Source organism: Scaptodrosophila lebanonensis, unplaced genomic scaffold, assembly GCF_003285725.1.
Source record: "Scaptodrosophila lebanonensis strain 11010-0011.00,11010-0021.00 unplaced genomic scaffold, SlebRS2 tig00000001-arrow-pilon, whole genome shotgun sequence".
Lineage (NCBI taxonomy): Eukaryota > Metazoa > Arthropoda > Insecta > Diptera > Drosophilidae > Scaptodrosophila > Scaptodrosophila lebanonensis.
This window is the reverse complement of record NW_022060529.1, coordinates 4788450-4812218: the sequence shown is the minus strand read 5'-3', so window position 1 is coordinate 4812218 and position 23769 is coordinate 4788450. Positions and strand designations below refer to the sequence as shown.

The 23769-nt window shown below is 37.0% G+C and overlaps 1 protein-coding gene across 3 annotated transcripts; it reads right to left on the bottom strand.

The window, feature by feature from the left end:
• Positions 1 to 1148: 1148 nt before the first annotated feature.
• Positions 1149 to 23725, bottom strand: LOC115620017 (putative fatty acyl-CoA reductase CG5065). Of its 3 annotated transcripts, none has more exons than XM_030513120.1 (11): positions 9761 to 9937; positions 7699 to 8757; positions 4967 to 5083; positions 4801 to 4905; positions 4592 to 4735; positions 4391 to 4525; positions 4211 to 4331; positions 3844 to 4143; positions 3654 to 3786; positions 3277 to 3534; positions 1149 to 2920 (listed from the first exon to the last, which is right to left on the bottom strand). In XM_030513120.1, the coding sequence occupies exons 2-11, from the start codon at positions 8143 to 8145 to the stop codon at positions 2773 to 2775; spliced, it is 1908 nt and encodes a 635-aa protein (XP_030368980.1). In that variant the 5' UTR covers positions 8146 to 8757; positions 9761 to 9937; the 3' UTR covers positions 1149 to 2772. The 3 variants fall into 3 exon arrangements, with proteins under 3 accessions (XP_030368980.1, XP_030368979.1, XP_030368978.1); XM_030513119.1 differs by lacking the exon at positions 9761 to 9937 and adding an exon at positions 23442 to 23725 and having other exon boundaries at positions 2773 to 2920; XM_030513118.1 differs by lacking the exon at positions 9761 to 9937 and adding an exon at positions 9722 to 9740 and having other exon boundaries at positions 2773 to 2920.
• Between the last annotated feature and the right edge of the window lie 44 nt (positions 23726 to 23769).

Genomic DNA, 23769 nt, shown 5'->3' with positions numbered 1-23769 from the left:
TAAAAATATTTTAAGGTTGTTGAAGTACTAAGTACTATTTCTCACTTTGAATATCAATATTGATGTCTAAGCTTTAAATTGCGGCAAATGTCAATATTAAAAAAAAAAACATTTTGGAAAATTTCGTTCTTATAAAATTTTTCTACTATGTAAATATAAATAAGTTAATACTTTTAGTTAGTAGAAAAGTGGGAAAAATATAAATTAGAAACCTGCGACGTGAGTCAAGCCCACTTCCACGTCAACACTTCTGCTCTTACTATATAACATCACACTTTAAATTCAATGTTCTAATATTAAAAACTAATTTGAAGTGTGCACGCTTTATTTTTCTAAAATACTATACTGTCGTGAAAAATAGATCGTATAAATATTGAAATCTACGTGAAAATAGTTGAATTTGGTTTTTTTTATGAGTGTACTTTATTTGACTTAATAGACTGTTCTGCTTTTGGGGAAAGCCATCTAACTAGATACGATTAACTAGTCACAGCACTTATATATGACGGAGGTACTATCTATCAGTCGTTTTCTCTGCCGCTAAACCCGAAACATATCCTTAGACTGATATTGCGATTTGAGCTTACTGACTTTTAGTTTGAGAAAAGTTCGGGATGCTTTTTTTAAGTATTCGGCCTGAATCAGGACAGAAACAGGACAGTTGGCATGTGGATTTAAAAGCAGATCTTTAATTAGGATACTTACTTTCTGAACAAAGCATAGCTTCTGAAAATTTCGCCCTTAAATCTACAACCAGTATAAAATACATAATACCAATTTTATTTATATCTCTTTTTTATTTTCTGATCAGCTTTTCAAATGTTCGCTTTTTTGTACTAATGCAAATTATTAAATTTAATATACGCCAGGCCAATAAAAACTAAATACCATTCAATAACAAATTACACAATATATTTTGTTCTGTATAGTTTATTTTGTTATTTATAGTTTGGTATTAATATACTATTACCTATGCTCTAGAGTTTGTTTTTAAATTGTTTTGTTTTCACGTTCAACTATATTTATTATATTTTTATTGTATTTTCTTTTAATATTCAAAAATTTATGCGCTGCACCGCTTGATACAAAATAGCTATATCTGGAATCAAAATTTGATTTAAAAAAATTAATAAATTTATGAACTGGGGTTGTTTTGGAATTATCTCATATATTTTATTGATGCGCTGCAATATACAGTAAGTATTTATTTTATAAACTGTTTAAAAATAAAACATAATAAATTCTAGGCATAACATAATATACTTATTGCACGAAGGGTGGAAATAATCAACATCCGGTAGACTTTTCTCAGCTCAGGCAACAACCAGAATAGAAAGGAAATGAAAAGAAAAGAAAAACGCACAAGCGCATACAAAACAAACAAGAACGAAATGTCTATGCCCCATTTTTGCTACTAACTGGATGGAATGTTCTTACTATATGTATGTATGTTCCTTAGGTTCGTTTCATGCTGCTAATTTTGCTTGTTAGTTTTTATTGAATTATAATATAAATTTAATCATTTCAATTTGCTAATCGTGTATACAATGCTTTGTCAAAACTTCGGTCAGCTATAATTTGTTGTGAAACTTTTTTCTCGCCGGCTACGCTTAAATTTTAGACTGCAAATGCTAATAAATTATGTTTGATGTGTTTATAAATATAATTCTTTCATTGTTTTTTCTGCTTTTTTTTCAATTTGTCTTTCTTTTCATTTCTTCTACCATATTTCCTTTTCATACTTTTCATATACAGAAATTTTATTTTGTATATATAAGTAGGTATAATTTGTTTGTTTCCGTTTTTTGTCGTAAGTCGTTTTTCATATAGTTTCTTGCTTTTGTTTTGAATTTAATGCTTAGTTTTAAATGTAAAAATTTTAAAACTACGCTCATAATTATTATTTATATGCAATGTATGTTATATAGTATAATTATAGTTAGTTAATTAGCATAGTTTACGTTATGTTTATGTAATTTAAAGCAATAACAAGCCATTTTTATAATTTCTTTTTACTAATTTATAATTGTTTTGTGTCTGTTTACTGTTAAATTTGTTTATATTTATTTTAGTAAACACTTTTAGATGCACTAATTACCTCAAATTGCTTTATTATTATCGACATATTCATATATGCACTAGCTCGCTAATCGATTTAATTCATTTTGAATTTTGCATTTAATTTGCAATCAGCATTCTTAGCATGCATATGTCCTTCCGTTCGCAAAAGGTGGAATATGTTATTATTTTATTTGTTGTATCTCAATTACTTAGATGACTGCACAAAATTTACAAAAGTTACGTGCTAACCTCACGCCACCTTACCCCTACACCGCAACGATGTTCGCTAATCGTACTCCTCTCGCGTTTACTTAAAAATTTCTCAAAAATGTTTTACACTTGCGGCCAATTGGGCGGCCAACTGCCACTACAACACACAGCATACAAATAGTATTCAATTGTTTGCGAATTTTATCGTTTGTATGTATGTACTTGTATGTATGTATGTATGTATGTGTACTGTTTTCTGATGGAGGCAATAACCAGTTGCATGTTTACCCCATGTTTTTGTTGTTAATTGTTCTGTTGTTGTTGTTGTTGGTGTTGCTGCAGTTGCTGTTGTTGTTGTTGTTGGTATTTACTTTTGTAACATATATAAAAAATATGATTATAATTATTTGCTAAAAAACCTCTAAAATTTACTCCATTTTAAAGCATTTAGAAATTGCAAAAAGACAATCGCCAGACAATTATATTACTATACGCCTGTTTTTACAAAAATGGTATCAAACGCGCCATCTTAAGCGCATTATCCAGAAATGCGCTCCACAGATCGTTCAAACGCTTTGAGCGTGACATCAGAAAGCGCCAGGTGAGTAGCACGGCCACTAATTTGGTTAGCTGATGCAGATAGTAGAGCCTGTTGAAAATAAAGATATATCCGTTAATCCAGGATACTAAATTGTATTGAAATTTAATACAGATTACATCTTGCATTCCTAATTAGTATTTCTTATTACATACTACTATTGATGGAGAAAATCGAATGTGCTCAACAAATATTACATGCACAGTCTAGACTAAAACTATTGCTTTTAGTTTGTACTGGCTATAAGTTGTGTATCATTTTTCGTTACACACCTGCCCATGCGTTTTCTGTTTAATAAATATTACATGCACAGTCTAGACTAAAAGCTAGACAAAAACTATTGATTTACTTTATACTTCATTCAATAATAACTTTCATAATATAGTAATTGGTAATTTTTTACACACCTGATCATGCGTTTTCTGCTGGAGGGCAACGATTCGGGTCGCTGTTTAAACAGAAACTCTCTGAAGCCCAAAACGTAGCGTTCCACATATTTATCCCAGTGTATGCGACGTACGTCGAATACAAAAATCTCACGATCTTTGGGACTGAGCGTGTACAGCAATGAGTTGACATTGTCATCATTAAAACGCCATTGACGCGTGGCAAAGTACTCTAGACATTCGACAGCTTTAGCAATTTTATTTTGTACATTGACAACACTGTAAATCAAAGAATATGTCGTTAAAAAATATATATATTGTTAGATATAAGCTAGTGCTTTTGGGAGCGACTAAGAACAGGCCTTGCCAATGTGGCAAATGTAAACAATTTGACTTACAATGGCTTCTTGCCCATAACGCGCGCAACAACATCCAGTAGATAGGCAGGTAGAAAGTGTTTTAATATACAATTCAGCGTGTTTAGGGGACGATTCATGCGCAGATCACCAGTTGGATACCACAGACAGCCCTCTGCAAGTTCAAAATATCATTAAATATTATTAATTAGAGAGACAGAAATGTACGTACCCAATGGATGCTTTCTTACGCTGGTCATGGCATACTTAACAAACTCTGACCACACAATCGGATTGCGCTGACCGGTACAACAATTGTATATGAGTAGATTATTGGATTTACGCGTCGCTGTGCGCCAGGCGGCCGCAATCATTAGATTAATCACAATATCGACAGGTACCAAATCGGCCACATAATTCTTTTCGCACATCATTGTGCGGAAGAGGCCCTTGGCCAGTGCTGAGACTAAGCCCGTTGGCCCATTGAAGTTATCCACCCAACCGGCAAACGGTTCGTTTAAACTGGCAGTCACTGGAATTGAACAGTTGCATACATACTTCTATAGCGATATGCTGAGATTAAAACGGGCTTAACATACCTATTGAGGGCCTTACAATGGCAACAGGCAGGTTACCAGCCTCTTTAAGTAACATGTGCTCCGCTAAGGCTTTTGTAAATGTGTACGTATTGGGGCGTTTGCCAATAAGTCGGGGTGTCAACTAATCATAAAAAAATTTGTAAATAAATAGTTTTTGTAGAGTGCAGTTTAAGGGCAAACCTGATCGAGTATATCCTCCGGAAGCCAATTGATTAATGAAATTATATCATCAGGATTATAAGGTGGTGCATAGATAACCTCAGAGACATCGGTTCTATCGCAATTGCAATAGGCAGTGGAGACGTGTATAAGTGCCTGAACAAAATGTTACACATTTCCTTTGAGCGATTATTGTATATATTCAACAAGAATTATACTTACATCTAGGGACATCATGCGATGACACAGCTCAACTAATCGTTTCGTGCCCAGCATGTTGATTGTGACTGAGAGTTTGAGTTTCTCATCGAATTTCACAGTGGCAGCTGAATGAAATACAATGGAAACGGTCCGACAAAGTAGTGCCTATATAATAGAACAGTCGAAAATTAAAAACAAAACTTTGTATCCCTCAATTTTTGTCAACGCACCTGGTCGCTCTCTGAAATTCCCAACTCCTCCGATGTTATATCGCCGGATATAGGTATGACTTTACTTAGCTCTTTCGGTTTTTCTCGACGCAGTGATTCAAAAAGCTGCAGAATTTTTATTAATATTTTCACCAATTCCATAGTTAATGCTATTGTGTCTGCTTACCGGTGCATTTAATAATTCCGTGAGACGCGCTGAGACCTCTTGTCCACGTTTCGGTCGTATAAGCAAATATATGTTTCTTATATCTGGGCACGACCGCAACAGTTTCTCAACCAGCACCTAAACATTAAACAAGAGAAGAAGATCAGACTTTTAAATACATATAACTAAAGCACAAAAGTTTAAATTTATTTACTTTTAAATCAAGTATATTCTCGTTAAATTCATTTACGATTAATTTTGATTATCTCATGATCTGAACTAATTATGGCAAGGACTATTATTTATTCATACCTCTCCCCCGGCCCCCAATTACAATTAGATGGGGGCGCACACATCCACGAAACAGATATACGTGTATATGTATTATTTTCATTAAAAACTTTATTTTAACAACCTTGTGTCTAATGACCATACATTGAAATAGAATCACGCTAACCACAGAAACCGCAAACATTAAAATATTCAGTCATTAGCATTAACTGCCAATAACCACCAGTAACCACCACAAATATAAAATATGACCCATAAAGTCGTGAAAACGTGAACTGACATTTCATGTCCCAGGCACGTGTGGACAATCCACGCCTGCACATTGACAGGAAGTGCACAATGCAGACAAGGCAGGAAAAAAGGATACAGTTGACTGACTCAGCACAGACACGCCTATTATGGGGTAAAACGATGTTGACAATCAATAAGGCGGGGCATGATGGTGCAGTGAACTTGGCTATTAAACAAGTTTGATTGACTTGTATCAGTTCATTTAACGATTATAGTGGCTTTGTTTATATTTTATCTACCTATACAAATTTGTATAATTTGAAAAAACATAACAGACGCGTCGACATTGTTTTAAAATTTAAATTCGAACCAGTGAATGCAGCTTTAAATGATTAATAATAAATTGATTGATAAATTTATTTTGCAACTTTTAGCCACCATTTGTGGTGGCAAGACTAGGCTATTCAAAAAACCCATTGGTAAAATCGATTTAAAATTTTGGGTGAGACGGTACCCACATAAGAGCACATACATACAAGTATGTACAACGACTATCAAGCACTGTACAACAAGTATATGCCGATATTTTTTAACATGTCTGTGTACGTTAAATGACGCAGTCAGGACTTTGGCACATGCAATGTAACAACTACAAAAACAACAATTATGAAAATTGGCACATCAGCCACAGCACACAATGCGAGCGGGGACATGTACTCGTATTAGAGAAACCGTCGAATGTCGGCTGTCGGCTACCGCCGTCGAAGTTGAGCGCCATACACACTTAACGAACAATTAGAGCTGATGTCGCGTCACCCACCATAGAGATGGGCAGAGCTTCCAACACTAATGGGTGGTGCAATTGCTTGGAAAACTGTGACGTCGGCTCAGTTCTACACATGCGTGCGGACATGCATTGGCCTGAGGCGGCGCCTGGCATACAAAAGTGCACAAGCCAAATGCATTGAAATAAAAAATATAATATGCATGTAATATATATACACACACACGAGTATATGGCCATGCACAAAGGCATGCGATGCGTCAACTTGAGCAAAAAATAATAATTTGGGTTTGTAAGGCTGGCACTTGAGACAAACGGCGACACAAACCCAGCTCATGCCACTCGAACAATCCCAACCATTTTCAGCGTGCGGCCTACACACTTCAGAATACATGCATCTTTTGTTTTGGCTAGCAGCTAAAAATATCCACAAACTGTAGATTGTGCATGTCACACACATGACACCCTAAAACCCACGCCTAATGCCACACCCAAACAGACACCACGAACAGTCCAACCCCCTCACTGGACGCTTGTTGATCATGTGCCTATTAATTTCGAAGGACGCAGCAGGCAAATGCTGACACTGAGTTAATAATTGAGTTAATTCTGGATGTGTTGTGGCGTTATAAAATATCAATTGTAACCACGTCATGGCCGTCATGGCCCATGAGTCGCGTGTGCAGAGATGGAGCGCACAAAAGTATGCTTCACAAAATTTAACTTTTGAAAGGAAAATGGATTAGGCTGGATATTTCTAATAAAAATCAGACAGTGTACATATTTGAAATCCAAAAAACAAACTCGTATAGCGTACACACATAAGGCATCTTTGTGCAAAATTTGGTGTCTCTAGGTCTTATAGTCTCTGAGATCCAGGCGGACAGACTAACAGACGGACAGACAGACAGCGGTAGATCGACTGATCAAGATATTCTGCTACACCTCCTTCTGCCTGTTACATTTTTCAACTCCCGCAAACCTAAAATACTTCTATACATTTTATGTACAGAGTATAAAAATATATTCAACTTATCAAAGTTAAGTATTTGATTTTGTTGATGTAGCTCTAAACCCGATTTAATGTTCAAACACAAAATGTTTTGAAAGGCTTTTCAGAACTGTACATAAGTACATATTGGGAAGCGGTTGCAATCAATATGAAGAACAGCTTTTAAGCTCAAACATAGGGCATAATATATAAACCCAAGAGATATTAATAATTACACATTAATGACATGATTTAGCGAAGATTAAAATCACCATATCTTTAGTCTTTGCATTGCATTCTAAATTAGTTCATCTATTTCGCAATCAATCTTCAAGTGAAGCACATGTTCTCCCAATGCATTTCCTTTAACTTTGAATATAAATGGAATACTCATATTTCATGCCTAACCGGACATTAACACTGAATAATTTAAATATTTTAAAGTACATGACTCACCTTGCCCATGAACCCAGTGCCACCGGTGATGAACACACTGCGTCCCGCATAGAACTGTCCAATGGGCGTATAGTTGGAATCGTCCGCTCTATAGTGTTCATAGGGTGATTGCAATCCATTGCTGGGCAGTGCCGTGGCCGCTGAGGCTGCGAGCGCTACATTGATGCCGGATGCTGGGCCGCCGGATAGCGTCGAGTTGACACCAGAACCCCCGCCACCACTTGCACCACTGCTATAGGAGGTGGCTGCTGCGGCATGCGCGTTCGCCACCGCCGCCGTACTCAAGCCATTAAATAGATGCGTTGCAGACGCTGTTAGGCCGCCGTTTAGCAGGGCCGTCGTCTTGGAATCGCTACTGTTTTGGGACTGTGGAGACTGTGCTTGCTGCTGAGACTTTTTGAGGCTGGTATTGTCCGTTTCTGTTATTTTGACGACGGCGTGTGACATGTTCGTAGAGTTTGACTTTTTTTTTTGCTGCCGTAATGCTATTATATTTATTGTTTTTGTCGCCTGGCTGGTGGCCTTACTTATATTTAAATTTTTTAGGAAGCAGTTTTCTCTTGCATGTGCGCTTTGCCGTTTTAGCGATACTTATTTTATTTCCTTGTAATAAATGTTGTTTCATTTACTTGTTTGCCGCTGCTTTATCCGCATGTGCTTTGGAAGTGTTTGGAAGTTTTTTGTTAAATTGTTTGTTTGGTTTCGGAATTTCGCTGAATTTTTGTTTGCTTTGCTCTCTTTCCTCTTTTTTTGTTTTGCCTTTACTATTGACTGTTGTTTCAGAAAAATTACATTAATTAATTGTTAAAATTAATTAAATTTTAAATGAAGTTGTTGGCTTTCATTTATCAACTGCTTAAAAATTCGGTTGCTATCTGCTTTGAGCGTTTATCCATTTTTGTTGCCATTTATATTAATGTAGGACTGGTGCCGATTCACTCAGACATTTTTGTAAGGATGTGTGTCAGTTCCGGTGCGCAGGTTGCTTGCTTCCAGCTTTACAGTCAATTGAAAACTAAATATCAAGCAAGCGGGCTGTGTGTGTTATGTGTTGGGTTGCTGTAAATAAAAATTCCATTTAAAACTGGGCGTTAGTAAGTGCATTAGCATATTATGGAATAAGAAATAATTATATATTGTCGTAGTAGATCACTAAAAGATCACTTGCCTAGAGTGGGCTGTTTCTTTCACATTAGAGACCGATGAACCAACAATTGCTTGTTTCAAAAATAATAAATATAAATTTTAATAGGAATTTTATCCCGCCTGCTTCAATGCCTACTTAAGTTGTTTAGGAAACAATGTTAAAGCTAATTGCTTAAGTGCTTTTGAAATGTGCGCTATTCGTTTAGACAAAAGTTTTTGATTTATTATAATTTTTAAATTGGAATATAAACGGTTTGTTTCTTATTTCTTTAAAGCATGTTAAGCAATAAAAAGTTATTCAATATATGCGTGTAAAAAAGCAAAGATTTTTCTCTATGATAAGTTTTCCACATACAGTATATTAGCGTCCTCTAAAATGAAATCTGCTCTGTAATTCAACATATGCTAGCCAACTCTACGCTGAGTTGTCTTTCCCCCCACCCCAAACACTGCCTGTCTATCAATAAGTCATAAGGGCCTAAAAATAGTCGCCTTTGACATGTGCGTGTGCGTCGTAAAGAAGCCCCAAAAAAGACAGCTAAGTGACAGAAGCGACTGAGGCAACAGAGGAAACAATTGGATTTTTTGGCAATTGAACAGGTCGAGAGAATTCAAGTTCTTGTTCTGGTTGGCATTGATGGCTATGACGTCGAAGCCTTAATTTAAATTGCCACAGGCCCTTTGTCATTAAGCAAGACAAGACAACAATACAAAATTATAAACTAAAAGGATTATGAAAGGGTCTATGTCTTGCTGATTACTCGTTTTCCACGTCAATTATCAGGAAAGCATTTAAATAAAACTTATACGATGGCACAGTGTCAAATGACCCACGATAATAATATAAAACATTCTGCCGAGAATCATTCACACACACATTTAAAGGCGGCTTAACCACCGATTTCATTTAACGCACAATAGAGCTTGTAGAATGCTTTACAGTTAATCCGCTTAAGCGCCTGCAAATGAGAACTGAAAGCAAAACGCACAACGCGCAACGCACAACGCCCAGCGCGACGAAAAAGCGACGAGACAACAAACGACGTTGATGACTACGATGACGAAACCGAAAACGTTGTCCAAGTTTGTGACTCGGCCACGCTCAATATAAGCACCGTAGTGTCCCAATGACAATTTGCGAATGAACACTTTCTCGACGGCGACCGGCCGTTCTATATGGAATTTAATTTGCAACCCAACAGATGTATTGCTTTTTAGAATAGCGAAGTGTCAGAACCGTTCAACCCGCACCAAGCGTTGCCATTCGAGAGGTGCGATGTAATGCCGGGCTTCACACTTTGTCAACAAATAAGGGGACAACATGCTCGAGCTGAACAGCAAACAGTTGAATGAGCTTTGATCCCAAAGCGTATACAAAAATCACGTTTCTAGAAATGTTCTTTAAACAACGATCGGCAGTGCTTCAATATAGTTAGTTCAACAACTGTATAAATACACTTTGAAATGTTGAGGAACTCCCGGTAAGTTAAATTAAAAAATACAAGCAACACTCAAAAGGAACACAAACTTATTGAAAAAGGGTAATTAATATTTTGTAGAAAATGTTCCCAGAACTGCTATTGTATCAGATAATATAATACAAAAAGAAAATATTATTATATTAAAAATTTAACAAGTAAAATGTACATAAATGTACTTATATTGGTATATACTTTTGTCAGCTTTACGAGACAAATTCAGAGAGACAACCTCAATAAAATGTAGATTGAACTACTTCGTTCATTTTCATCTATTAAAATGAAAATATATATTAAGGTTAAGGGCTTGTCTGGTATAATCATCCGCACCCTTTGCATTGCCATTTTCAAATTTATTATTTCAACAAACTCAAAGAAACAAACAGTGTTCTTCTATGAGAGCATTCCTGTGTTATTGCTAAGAACAAGATACTGTGAAATAATTTGGATTTTGTGAGGGAAGACGTAATTGGCATCGAATATTTCGCCTGAACCCTCGCAACATTTTCAACGGGAAATAACACATTTACACTATTATTATTTGTTTTAAAACGAATAACTTCAAATAGCACCTCAGACTTAGTGAGCCACACCTCATTTGTACATAATAGCGCATTAAGTCAGACCGAGCAGTTACGCGCCAGATTATGAGTATGTGTAGGAACGATCATGATAAGTGAATGCTTCATTTCGCAAGCCTGGTCATTTGTACATGAGAAGTTCTTTCGGCAGATTTTGCGAATTGCTGTTGCGACGCAATTTACACTTGGGTTTGGTCAGTGCATATTTAACCATTGCAACTATACTTAATAATTAACAGCTTTAACAAATATTATATTTTAAATGAAATGCAACGAAAATATTGACTAACACCACAACAACTGATGGACATTGACGTCAATGGTAATCAAATATTTTCTTAAAATGAAAAGAAATGCTCAGTCATTACATGACATATTCTTTCAACAGCAACTCAAATGCACTATGCATTATAAATTGAATATGAAATAATATTTTAAATTTTAAAATACTTACATACATTAACACATTATACTAGATACACATTTAGGCATTTAACAAAAAAAAAAGCTTCCATTTGAGTGGAAATTAAATTAATAGAAGCTTACATTGGGTGAGTGACTGCCGTTTTTGTGAAATGCATTGAAAATAGTAGGTTATTCAAGCATCTTAATGTAGGAAAGTTAACCAAAGGAATAGATTTGGTTTTAAATTACTTTTAAGTTCAACTAAAAAGTTAATTTTGGAAAGCATTTGATTTGTGTTGATTCTTCGAAAATAAACTAAAATTTGGAAACGAAAAGGCTTATGTTGTTTCTTGGTAATAGAAAAGAAAACTTAAATTAGTGTTGTTATATAGTTAAAGAATTAAATTAATAATACGCAAATTATCAACAATTGCCTTAACCTGCTTCTATATTCAACTGCATATTGCTTTGAGTATGGCGACAGCTAATGTAGCACGAATCTACTTAAGTATTGTGATTAATACGATGTTAGTCAACACGTGGGAGCTATAAATACTACTAGTAGATGAAAGTATGTCCACAATTCTGATTTAAACATTGGTGAACATTGAATTCAAATTGAATTGCAAGCCATTATAGCAATATATCAGTATCTAAAGAATACTAATTATAAGAAATAAAATTTATACGACTCGTGTAAATTAAATGTGTATTTTGTATTTAAGTATTTAGAGCCATTTGATTAATTTCAAGGTGTCTCTCACTATTAAAGTAAGAAATAAAACAAGGGCGGCAAATTGCACATGACTTTCACTTTTCAGATATCGAAATTCCGCAATTTCTTTGGACTTATTTAAATTTTAGTCTTTTAAGATGTGTCTTTGCCCCAAACTTTCGTTTTCATTTTGGGTAACAAAATTGTGAGTTTCTTGTTTGTTGCGGAATGACAAGCATTTCATTATTTCTGTTATTTTTATCATATTTTTTAACGATTTTTTTTTTTGGCTTGCGTGTGTGTGTTTGTGTGTGTGTGTTTGTTCACCCAAATTTCAGATATCTGCATTTAAAATTTCTATAAACGAAAGGCACGAGACGACGCGCCGATAGCTGGCTGACCCAGCCATTTATTGTTATTTTCGTTGTTGCTTTGTTGCTGTGGTGGTGTTCGTGAAAAAGAGAAATAACAACAAAAATCAAGGTAAATGCAAAATAAATGCGTTATTAAGAAATGTGTGAAAAAGCCCAACAAAAATTGGCACACTTTTTGGCATTGTCATAATTTTGTAGATTAACAAATTTTTGTGTATGCATATACATACATTAACAAATACGAGTACGTACATATAGTATATGACCCATATCTGATACAAATAATGCATACACGAATAAGCAGATATACTTATACTCGTATAACGTATAGACGACAAGCGATTGTGAGTAATTGATGCTTCAGCAGAGCTACACGCAATCAGAGGCTCTCATCACGTAACTGTAAACTTATCAATGGAATAAGCCAGTTTTGTGTTGGCCAACTAAGCAAGCAACAGCAACAACAACAGCAACAGCAACAGCTTGTCCAGCCTACTTCATTCTAAAGTGAAATTTCTTGAAAAACAACTTTTTTCCAACAAGCCAGTTGGCGGTAGAGAACGTTGATCTGAAGGTTGTAATGAAAATTTGCGCGCCTATCCAGTCCAGACCATATCCAAAGGCATGACATGCAAAGCCAGCCAAGCAAGAGCTCCACAGACCAACATTGCAACACACACACACACACACACACACATGCACATAAACACTCACGGCTCTGAGTCTGAGCAACGCTTCAGACGAACACGACATACGAGTACATTGACAGATACATGTAAACATTTATAAGTTCGTGTGTGTGTGTGTGTGTGTGTTAAACGGTAAACATTCAACCTGCCTTGACAAGGTAGTTACACTCTGTGTGCCAGTGTATGGTTTGACCCAATTCCTATAATCATGTCGCATATCATCATCGCCATCAACAACTGGCCCTGCCAGTCGTCCAGCAAGCTACAACATCATCTTTATCGTTGTCTTTGGCGTCTTCCCTGTCTTCGTCGTCCACTGCCCATTACTGCAACATATCAGACCAATACCTATTTTGTTTTGTGGTCTCTCGTGACTTACACAAAAAAACTGTCTCTCCCACTCTCTATACACAGTATACATTTGTATATTTGTATATATTTTTGTTTCCATGCCGCCTCTGTTAACGCTTTCTTGGCGCTCATCACATTTGCACCTTCCCCGAGCTGTGGATTACAAGCATTAGTTGGGGTTTTGACATATGCGGAAGCATGTTTTAACAATTTGTCTCCAACACCACCTCCCCTTTTTTATCACCATACACCACGACCTGTTTTGTCATTGGCAGAGACTTGCTTTGGCATTGAGCCACAACAACAATTGCAGGCCCTTTCTAATGGATAAAACCACCTTGGGTATTTAGCAATTTCAACAAAAGTTCACAACTACATTTTCACTTTTCTAAAAAGCCGTCCCCCAAATAGACATCCACATCATTATGTAAATCACCTTCAATGGTTGAGACGAGGCCATCCCGCAACAGCGTCCCACTCCCCTCTGCCGCCCTATCCATTGAGCGTTCTTCATAATTGACCGCCCGCCGACAGTAGCCTACTCGCAGTACAACGTCGTACATTCTGCTGGACGGACCCGGCCTGTCTGTGCCCTCCATTCTATTGAACCTTTGAGTGGCTCATGAGTATTGTGGCTCGACTGTGTCGCCTACTTGAGTTTATCTTAAGCTATCTATGCATTGTCTGTAATTGAATAATACTCTGCTCATAATTTCCCTATTACGGGTACTTTTTTTATTAACTAACAAAGCCCATAGTCGTCGCAATTTACAACATAAAAGTTTAATATAGGCTAATAAAAATTGGTCGTCTGCTATCTAAATTATTTCAGAGCAGGTGGTCTCCAGCTAAATGCCTAATGTAACGATTTCATTATCATTTATTTTATTTGAATATAATATGAAACGCTTAAAAGGGAAATTCGGATGAAACATTGATTTTAATCTTTTACTCTCACGAACCCCTTTGGAATTCTAATCGTCCTCTAACAATGAAAACTAGTTTTATTTCTTTTACAAACTATGTAAGGTATATTTCTACATAAAACTATTAAATGTAAAATAATAACTGATTCATGCTCTCAGTCGTTAAGACTCAATCCATTTATATAATTGTTTTAAAAATTATTTAAAAAGTATATATTCCAACACCTCAATGCACATACGACCTATTCGACAGGGGGTAATTGAAAATCTTACGTGGAACTCGCAACCATGACCATATGTAATCAGGGCTAATGTACTTTCCCACAGCTACAGCATTTTGTTATACAATTCGAAACGCTTACACTGGCGAAAATGTGCAAGGTATAACACAAAGTACATTAGCCAGCATTTTAAAGTCATGACAGCAAGATAAAACGAAAATGCATCTACCTTCGTTTTGTTTAGCAAAACGAATGGATCTGACTAAACATATACCATGTGCCATACACACATATAGTAAATGTATACATACATATAGTAAGTATACTACTGTAACCAACATGCTTATTAACTTTTTCTGTAAAATGGTAAATATATTTCTAACATATCGAGAGCATGGCAACAAAGCATTTCAAAAAGTAATTGAGTATAGTGGCACTTTAAGTATTTAGAATACAAATTACGAATGTGTGAAAATATGAATTTGTTTCGAATTTTAAGAAATAGTTGATAAAGTAGCCCCGTACTCGGATTTAGAAATAAATTGAACACATTTCGTAGTTTAAGTCAAATATTCAATTCAGAACAACTTAAATAATATTTATTTCTACTTTTGACTTCTCAAAAAACTGATTGTTATAATAGAGAAATGCAAACAAACTATATTTAAATGGGAACTGTAATATTTGCACAGCAATCTAAAAACCATATATTAAGCTAATCGATCCTAAAATATGTGAAATACCTTTACAGCTCTGAAATATGTTCATCTAGTCTCTAACACCGCACCATCATATGCATATACTATCGGAAGATTTGGAGGACATACGTCACAGATTGCCGCATCGAGCATTTTTATTTCAAATGCAAATTACTTGCCTTTGAGCATGCTGATAGTTTCACAACCCATTTTTATGTCCAGGGCTTTTAAAAAGCATTCGAGTTTTGAGTACTAAACAAAAATATTAACACACATGCTTAAGTACCATAACGTCTTTAGGCGTCTATAACCCATTTCTGCGCTCTGTTGCCTAGAATTTTTAATTTATAATTGCGAAAGTATTTCAAGTTGAATATTTCGCCAACTGTTCGAAAAAACAAGGCACGTAATCAATAGAAATACAGCAACAAACATTGAATGAGATATACATATAGGTACATATAAAAGTGAATATAGTTGTATTGTATTCGTGTGTTTTTTCATTTGCGCAAACGTCTGCGAATAATACAATAACTTTTGCCACCAGACATACGTACACACACCTTCAAACTGTTAATAAAATTAATAAGGTCTGCACTGCGAAAGCTGCGAGTGCATTTTAATGTGGCCGCAAAAGTTTTGCGCATGCGCACCACCAAGTGGGTCAATGTGGGTCACACAGTAAGCCCATTTACTGGGGGAGCGGTGAAGCGGTACGGTCGATGGTCGATGGTCGACAACGAAACAATTGTGACACGTTTGCTGCTCGTCATATTCAAATTGTTGTAATGACATTTACAAGCCAACAGAAATAGCCAAAGAAAAATGGCAGTTAAGTAAATAAACGGCGGTGGAAAGACAGTAATAAAAAAAAAAACCAAATGTGTTGATTCAGTCGACTAGTAAGGGATAGGAGGGGAGCAGCAGAGTTAAAGAAGAAAAGAGAGCCAATGAGAGAGAATGTTTAAATTTTTTCGCAACAGTTTTTGTGGTTCGCTTTTGGTTTTTCGAAGCTGCGCATGCGTACAAAGTTTGGCCTGAAAGGGAATTGCAATGTTGTTTTAACGTCTCCGTCATCTTCGTTTTCAAAGTTGGCCCTGATACGTATGTATGTACAAGTATGTAACATATGTGTGTATATTTATTTATTATGCCTGCTCTCTCGCCCAGTCAGACGCTGGTTGTGTGCAAATTTTATTTGTAAATATGCAATGATTAATATTACAAATACAACAAATAAAAAAAGCATACGAATTTCGAAAATATTTTTGGATGTTGTCTCTGTCTCTGAGGCCACACAACTTTCTCGGCATGTGCTCTTTAGTTTTAGACTAAATATTACGTCAAAGTTGCATAAGTCAAAGTCAAATATTTGTACAATTTTGTTGTCGGTTGTTGTTGTTGTAGTTTTTTAGCCAATCGGGCTTACTTGGCTTACACTTACTTGTCAAAAAGCTCCGAGAGCTATTTTATATTTTTTAACAATTATTGAGGCCGTTGATGCTGCTGTTATTATTGTGCGTTGTATGAAGCTGGGCTAGAAGGCCGCCGTATAAGCTCGGCTATATGTATCTTCTTGTTATTGCTCTTCTTTCTTTTCACTTTTTATCTTTTTGTTCTGAAGAGAGTAGAGCGCAATATCAGGTCAATGACACTTGCGCGCAAATTTTACAAACACTTTCATTTATGGGAATTGCTTACAATCAACAAATTTTTGGTTTAGATATTGACACTATTATCAAGGCAGTTAAGCAAGGAGAGCGAGAGAGCACCAAGCTGCAGTATACGTGCACATAAGTGTGTACATTTACCCGTGTGTGTGTGTGTGTGTGTCTACTTTATACACGTAGGTATTTACTTTTTGGCTGACACACAAAAAAACTTTAACTGCGAACGGGGAACGGGGAACGGCGACAATCTGAAATTCTGCCCAAGAAATTTCTCCAAATATTTTCACTTTTGCGCGTAGCCAACGTCAGCGTCGTCAGCGAACGACGCGAGCATGCGTTTTGTGTTAGGCCGTTGCGCATGCGCAAAGAAATCGAATCGAGTCGTTATCGTAGTTGGTGCTGCTTCTGCTTCTGCTGCTGCTGCTGCTGATGATGATGATGCTGCTGATGCTGCTGTTGAGAGAGCGTACGAGAGCGCGCTGTTCAAAAATTGACCGTTCAAAGCTTATTTGGCTTATTGGACTTTTTCGACTTTCGACGTGTTCTATACACGATTCTTCGGTCAAGACGCGTGCGATACGTACGCCGACAAAAACTGAACTAAACTTGGACGGCAAAGAAGTGAAAGACTTTATGCAGCGGCAGCGACGATGACGGCGACGGCGACGACGACGACAACAGCAGCTGTGCCGACAGCGACGCTTTTATTTTTTTTTTTTGGTTTATGGTGTGTAGCCAAGCCAGCAACAAGAAAGGCGGGCGTAAAGCGTATTAAGCAGCGTACAAAAGAAAGCACACAGACAGACGCGCGACCGCATATACTACATACATACATACATACATGTATGTAGAGTGCCGATGCGCAGCGAATGACGACGACGACGGCGACGCTGGACAGTCGGCAGAGGCATGCAACAAGCTTTAATTGAAAAAGCCACAGCAAGAACTGTGAAAAACAAGTCGTGAAAAATTATGTTATGTATGCAACATACAAATGTAGCAAGCATGTGTGTTCATGTGGCTCTTTGTGTGTGTGTGTGTGTGTGTGTGTGTGTGTGTGTGTGTGTGTGTGTGCGAGCGTGGAAAAACCTGCACGACTACCGCCTGAACATGGCAAAGAAATTCAATATGCAGAGCAGCAACCAAGCCAGTGTCTAACACTGACATTGACCAGAAGACCAGTGAGTGTGCGAAGCCACCGTCGCAGCAGCAGCAACAGCAGCAGCAACAGCAGCAGCAGAAGAGCGGCTGCGACAACAGCGACAGCGGCCAGCACACTAAAGAGGTCAAAGTACACACATGAGCTTGCGCATAGCAATGTGTGTGCGCATGTGTGTGTGAGTGTATGTGTGTGTGAATGTGCATACATAATCTTGCACTTGGTAATATGGTAGCCGTGTGTATGTGTGTGTGCGTATGCGGTGTCATCTTGGCCAATGCGAGTGCAAGTGTACCGCCCGATGTCGCCTTTGACAGGGCCACGAATATCTTAGCATGCTAGATTGAAAGGCAGTTCAATGAACTGTCCAAATTAACGGTATTAGGCCAATTTGTAATATCGACAACAACAAATTATGGTACAATTTATTTAAAATCATTTTTGCATTTGGAAATATGCACGTTTTTTATTTGGTAAGTTGGATATCTGAAAATGTTATCGGAACATAAGTAAGTGTTTATTATTTATTTATTCACCAAATACAATAACAAGTAAGTAATTAAGTTCTACTTTATTTAACTTGTTAATCTCTAACAACTTGCTTGGCATTTGACTATTAATTTTACGTCGATAGCTTTGTTTGTTGATGAAATAAATAAATTAAGAAAAAAATATATCTCCCAAAATATATATGTTCCCAAACATATCTAAGCTAATATTATTCATTTGACAATTTCAGTTTAAATAAATAAATTACGGTAATTATTCACATTCTGTAATATCCAGATTCTTGCAATGTCGTCATCACATTAACAATATTCATGGTTTTTCAATTTACTTAATATCCGACAAAGAGTTTGTAGATAATATCTATTGTACTTTTGCAAGGAAAGAAATCTAAACAACACCTCTTGGAATCGAGGCTTTAGCAAGAATGGGCTCGAATCAAAATTGAAAAGTGTCCCCAACTTTTTAAGAAGGTGTATACTTAAGGTGAGAAGATTTAATAATAAATAAAAGCAAATAATTGATTTCCAAAAGCTGACGAACATAGCAACAGCAGGCAGAAAAAAGTTAAAGTTTGGTCATGAATGTACATATGTATGTAAAAGTATACTCTGATAATAAGCAAAAGGGTGTGTACTTGCCCCTCTCTTATTAACACTTCAATACAGCAAATGCATATGAGTATTTGCCAGCTGCTGCCACCTACCACCCCCCATTGTTTAGTGAAGTGCTGACATCATAGGATAAATATTCAACTGCTGCACTTTGGCTCTTTTTGCTCTCATATACTCGAACACAATGCTGGCCTACAAATGCACATACACACTACACTTGTAGCGCATATGTCAACAACAACAACAACCTATTCAAACATTGTTGGGTAGGAGGATTCTTGAACATTGAGCTTGCCGCTGACTTGGTAAACAACAACATGAACTCAGGCAAATATACTCATATACATACATATATAGATGCAAGATCTGAAAAGAAATAATAATAATAAAGGCCCCAGCGTAAAACTGTGCCTTGCCCAAATACGAATACTATGCATGAATCATAAAAAGAGAAAACAACAACAACTACAGAAGAAGAAGAAAACAAAATTCGTTAATGCGTCAAAGCAAAAATTGCTTAAAGGTAAATTGCAATGCATATTAATGAGCCACAAGGACAAAATTGATAGCCCTACTTAAAAAGTGAGCTTAAAGATGTCAGTTCATTGAAAATCTTACTGACAGACAGTCAAACAGGTTGTGGCAAGTGGACGGACACGTGGTATCTCTGAATTTGCGTAGTCAATATTTGAGCATTTAATTGATTTTGCTCACTTATACGGTGAACTGTAAGCAAGTATAGATTCCAGCAGTAATGCTGAACAAAGCGGAAATTGAGAGCCAAAGTCACTTTTCTAGCTATACTACACACTCTTATACATATTTGCCCAGACGTCAATTAACAGCTTATTTTGTGCGAAAACAAAACTGCCAGAAAACACAATTTATAGTAATAAATTATCACACTTGTCTGTAGTGTACGTAAATAGATATATTGCTACATATAGTATATTCCCAACTATCTCACTTGAAGGCGCAGCATGAAAATCATTCGGGCGCAAGCTGAAGCTCCACGAGCGCACATGTGTTGCCTACTTTTGGGCTGAACACATAAATTCCAATTAACCGGAAGTGCTCACCATCAGCGAAAGCTAAGAGCAGCAAGAAATACTACATTATGTTTGCTGTATGTTTGTGCGGGTGTAACGAATTGCAACATAAATTGTCTTAATTTTTGTTTGTGGCGTCAACCAGCGAACATTCTTGCAACAACAATCAATTTGATTTGATTGTCATTTCCAGATTCGATCCTATCTTATGTGGACAGCTGTACCATATTATTTTTTATTGATAATTGTAGACCATTTTGTATTCTGATATATATATATAGATAAAGAAACACAGCTCGAAAGGAGAGCAGAAAGGAGGTTTTAAGCCATTTGAAACGTCAATTAGTTATTATTTTATTATAGTTTTCTCTATTATATTTATATTCGAATTTATGGCTTATGGAAAAAGATGACAAAAAAGCAACAACACTGAAACTACTTCTAGCACACACAAGCCCATGCAATGTTGGCAGGCGGGCTACACACCGGCTACCTATTTACTTTTTCAATTTAATTCATTAGCACTTGCCTGCCGCTCATGTGCGACGACTCTTTGTGTACATGTACACGCCCGAGCAGACCCCGTCTATCTTTTTATTTGCCACAATTCCTCATTGGCCGTCCTCAACTACACGCCATATTTTAAACATGGCGCACACACGCACACACATGCTAGTTAGCCTGCTTGTGGTAAACTCGTTGAAATCATTATCACTGTTGTTGTTGTTGTTGTTGTTGTTAGCCATTGCTATTGTTGCTACTGGTAGCATTGTGTTGACTGAACAGCATGTCCACTTTTATCATCAAGTCAACGGAAATTTCAATTTCTCCCATACAACGTTGTGGTCGAGTGTTGAGCTATATACATAGGTGGCCATTTGGACCGCACGGGTGTGTATTACAAAGCGGAAATTATAATTTTGTACCCACATCCACGCTTTTATTTATAAGTACGAGTATGTGGGAGCAACGTATGTACGTGTGTGTATGTACGAGTATGTATTTAGGCAGCTAGCCATTTAGAAAATCGCCTTGTAGCTATTTTCCCTGTTTCGGCTTAATTAATGTCGCCCTGTTGACAATTTGGCGTCCTTGCTGTGAGAGGCAAACACACATACAAGCACACACCCATTTTCCATCACACACATGCACACAAAAACGGCACCCAAGCTGAGGAGGTAGTCTACAAAATAGAAAATGACATAATGCACTTCAACTGTTTTGTTATCTTTGCAATGCCAAGTAGCCTCCAGCTGATGAAAAAAAGAAACAAAAAAGCATTCAACTGCAATTTGGTGTCAGACAGTGCTTTATCAATAGCCCAAATATCGATCTCAATGTCTGACGACGCATTGGCGGCGACGGCCGCGTCGGCCGCGTCGGTGGCGCCCACAACGACAATAAAAATAATAAAAGCGAAAATATGACATAAAAAACTTTCCGAAAAGACAAATACAATACATATGTATGTACATATACATATGTACATATGCGCGTAACTATACCCACTATATTAAACAAATTGAAGGTATGGCGAGACACTCGACTTTGTTTAGGCAGAAGCAAAAGCAGACGCAGAAAGATTTTGGTCAAATTAGTTCCTTGGTTACTTGGTTGAGTGTGCGTGTTTAATATTATTAGAAATTAGCAAAGCTTAAGCGGCCCATACAACACACACAAATCAATAAAAAAACACACACACACACACACACACACTATCATAGACAAAATGTTGCAGCCGCATTATTTTTTCCCAGCATACTTTTCGGCTTAAGACGGTTTTTTGTTCTCTTTTACTACAGCTACTCACACATTTTTTTATGCAATAAGCTTAGTGGCAGCGCCTTTGAGCTTCACAGAAATTTTTCACGCATTTTGGCAAACATTTTTGAATTTTTTTGAACTTTTAACTAGCATTTGGGACGATTGATAGCACAAAAATTAAGTTAGCTAATTTTTGTTTATATTTTGGCGAAGCAAACGGACTAAAGTAGTTTTTGTGCACGTAAAACTTTTGCACAATGCTTGTGCTTATGACCGCCTTGAAAATCAATTGGAAAATGCCTGTTTTTTTCCTGGTGTCTAAGATTTTGCACACGCGCTTGCTCTTGCACACGAATACTCGAATACTCGAGCACACATACATACACCAGACTCTCACTCACAACAGCAGATTTGAGTTCGCGCTCGTCACATTTTGCAGCTGGCCCAATATTTCTTCTACTGCCTTTTGCCATCTACTACGTTTTTTGACTGCCGGCTTTTTTCGGTGTATGCGCACACGGTCGCACGCCTTTAGTTATGCGTTATATAATATAAGTAGATATATATCACATACTCGTAATTGATGTGCGCGTGTTGCCCTAATCTATTGATTATATTATCCGTACACGTATTATTATCTGGCATATCTTATCTTTGTTTTTTCACTAATCTCACTCACTTTTTTCCAAAGACCAATTTCCCTTGGCAACCGTAAGCGAAATGGGCAGGGCTAAAATTTTATATGTCATACTTTTAGGCTGGCGCTCCAAACAACTGCACGGCAACACTGCAGAGCAGGATTAACGGAAGAACGGGCATAGTGAGAGAGAGAGGGAGAGAGAGAGGGAGAGAGAGAGAGCGAATAAATTTTATTTTTGGCACTAGGGCAAAATTTGAGTATGGTATGCTCTCTTGTGATTTTTTCTCACTTTCTTTCTCTCACTCTCTATCTCTTAGCTGCTCCCTTAGCTATTTCTTATTAGTGTAAAAAAGCTTGATGTGTGTTTGCGGAAACAGCTAACGGAAATGTCAGATTTTGTGCCGTTTTTTTGGTCATCCCTGCTGACTGAGTTTCTGCTGCCAAGCCGTGCCGTGCCGCACCGCGTTTCCAATGGCGACATTGTCGATGAGATAATAAAACCCATCGACATACTTGTATATTTTCAAAAGCGCGGGCGTGTGCCAGTCGCCACTCATTGAAAGGGGAAAGCGAGCAAGCACTTCAGTTGCCCGACTAAAAATAAAATCGGCTATATATTTTACACATGTTTTTGTCGCCTTTTTTCATAGCCAATGCGTAAGTACATATGTATGTATGTATGTATATAGTGCAGGGCCTGGCAGTATGTGCATAATAGTGTATATACGAGTATAGTATTTATATGAATGTACATACCGGCACAAAAGTGAGGTTGGAAATGCTTTCCTGCTTCTGATGATGCTGCAAACTGCAATTGAACTGAGCGGCTGCGTCTCTGGATTCGTTGTGTCTTCTGCCGATGTACTATTGCGTTTATTTTATTTTAGTATGTTTTGTTGCACGTTATGCTTTATATGTGATAAACCAAATACAAAGCCCGGGAGGCACACACACTCACACATACATGTATACTTGTAGAAAGGCACACGACACACGCGACGATATAGAACACTTTTTGGGCTCTAGGAGAGGGTGCTGGTGGTGATGGGTTGGTGCTGTTATTGATGTTGTTGTTGCCAAAATG

Bases quoted from the DNA above. Each gene is read 5' to 3' on its own strand.
- LOC115620017 (XM_030513119.1), bottom strand. From the start codon at position 8,145: ATGTCACACGCCGTCGTCAAAATAACAGAAACGGACAATACCAGCCTC. The intron at 4,906-4,966 runs GTAAGCAGACAC...AAAATTCTGCAG, and splicing joins CGGAATTATTAAATGCACCG to CTTTTTGAATCACTGCGTCG. The intron at 4,526-4,591 runs GTAAGTATAATT...CATTTTGTTCAG, and splicing joins ATCGCATGATGTCCCTAGAT to GCACTTATACACGTCTCCAC.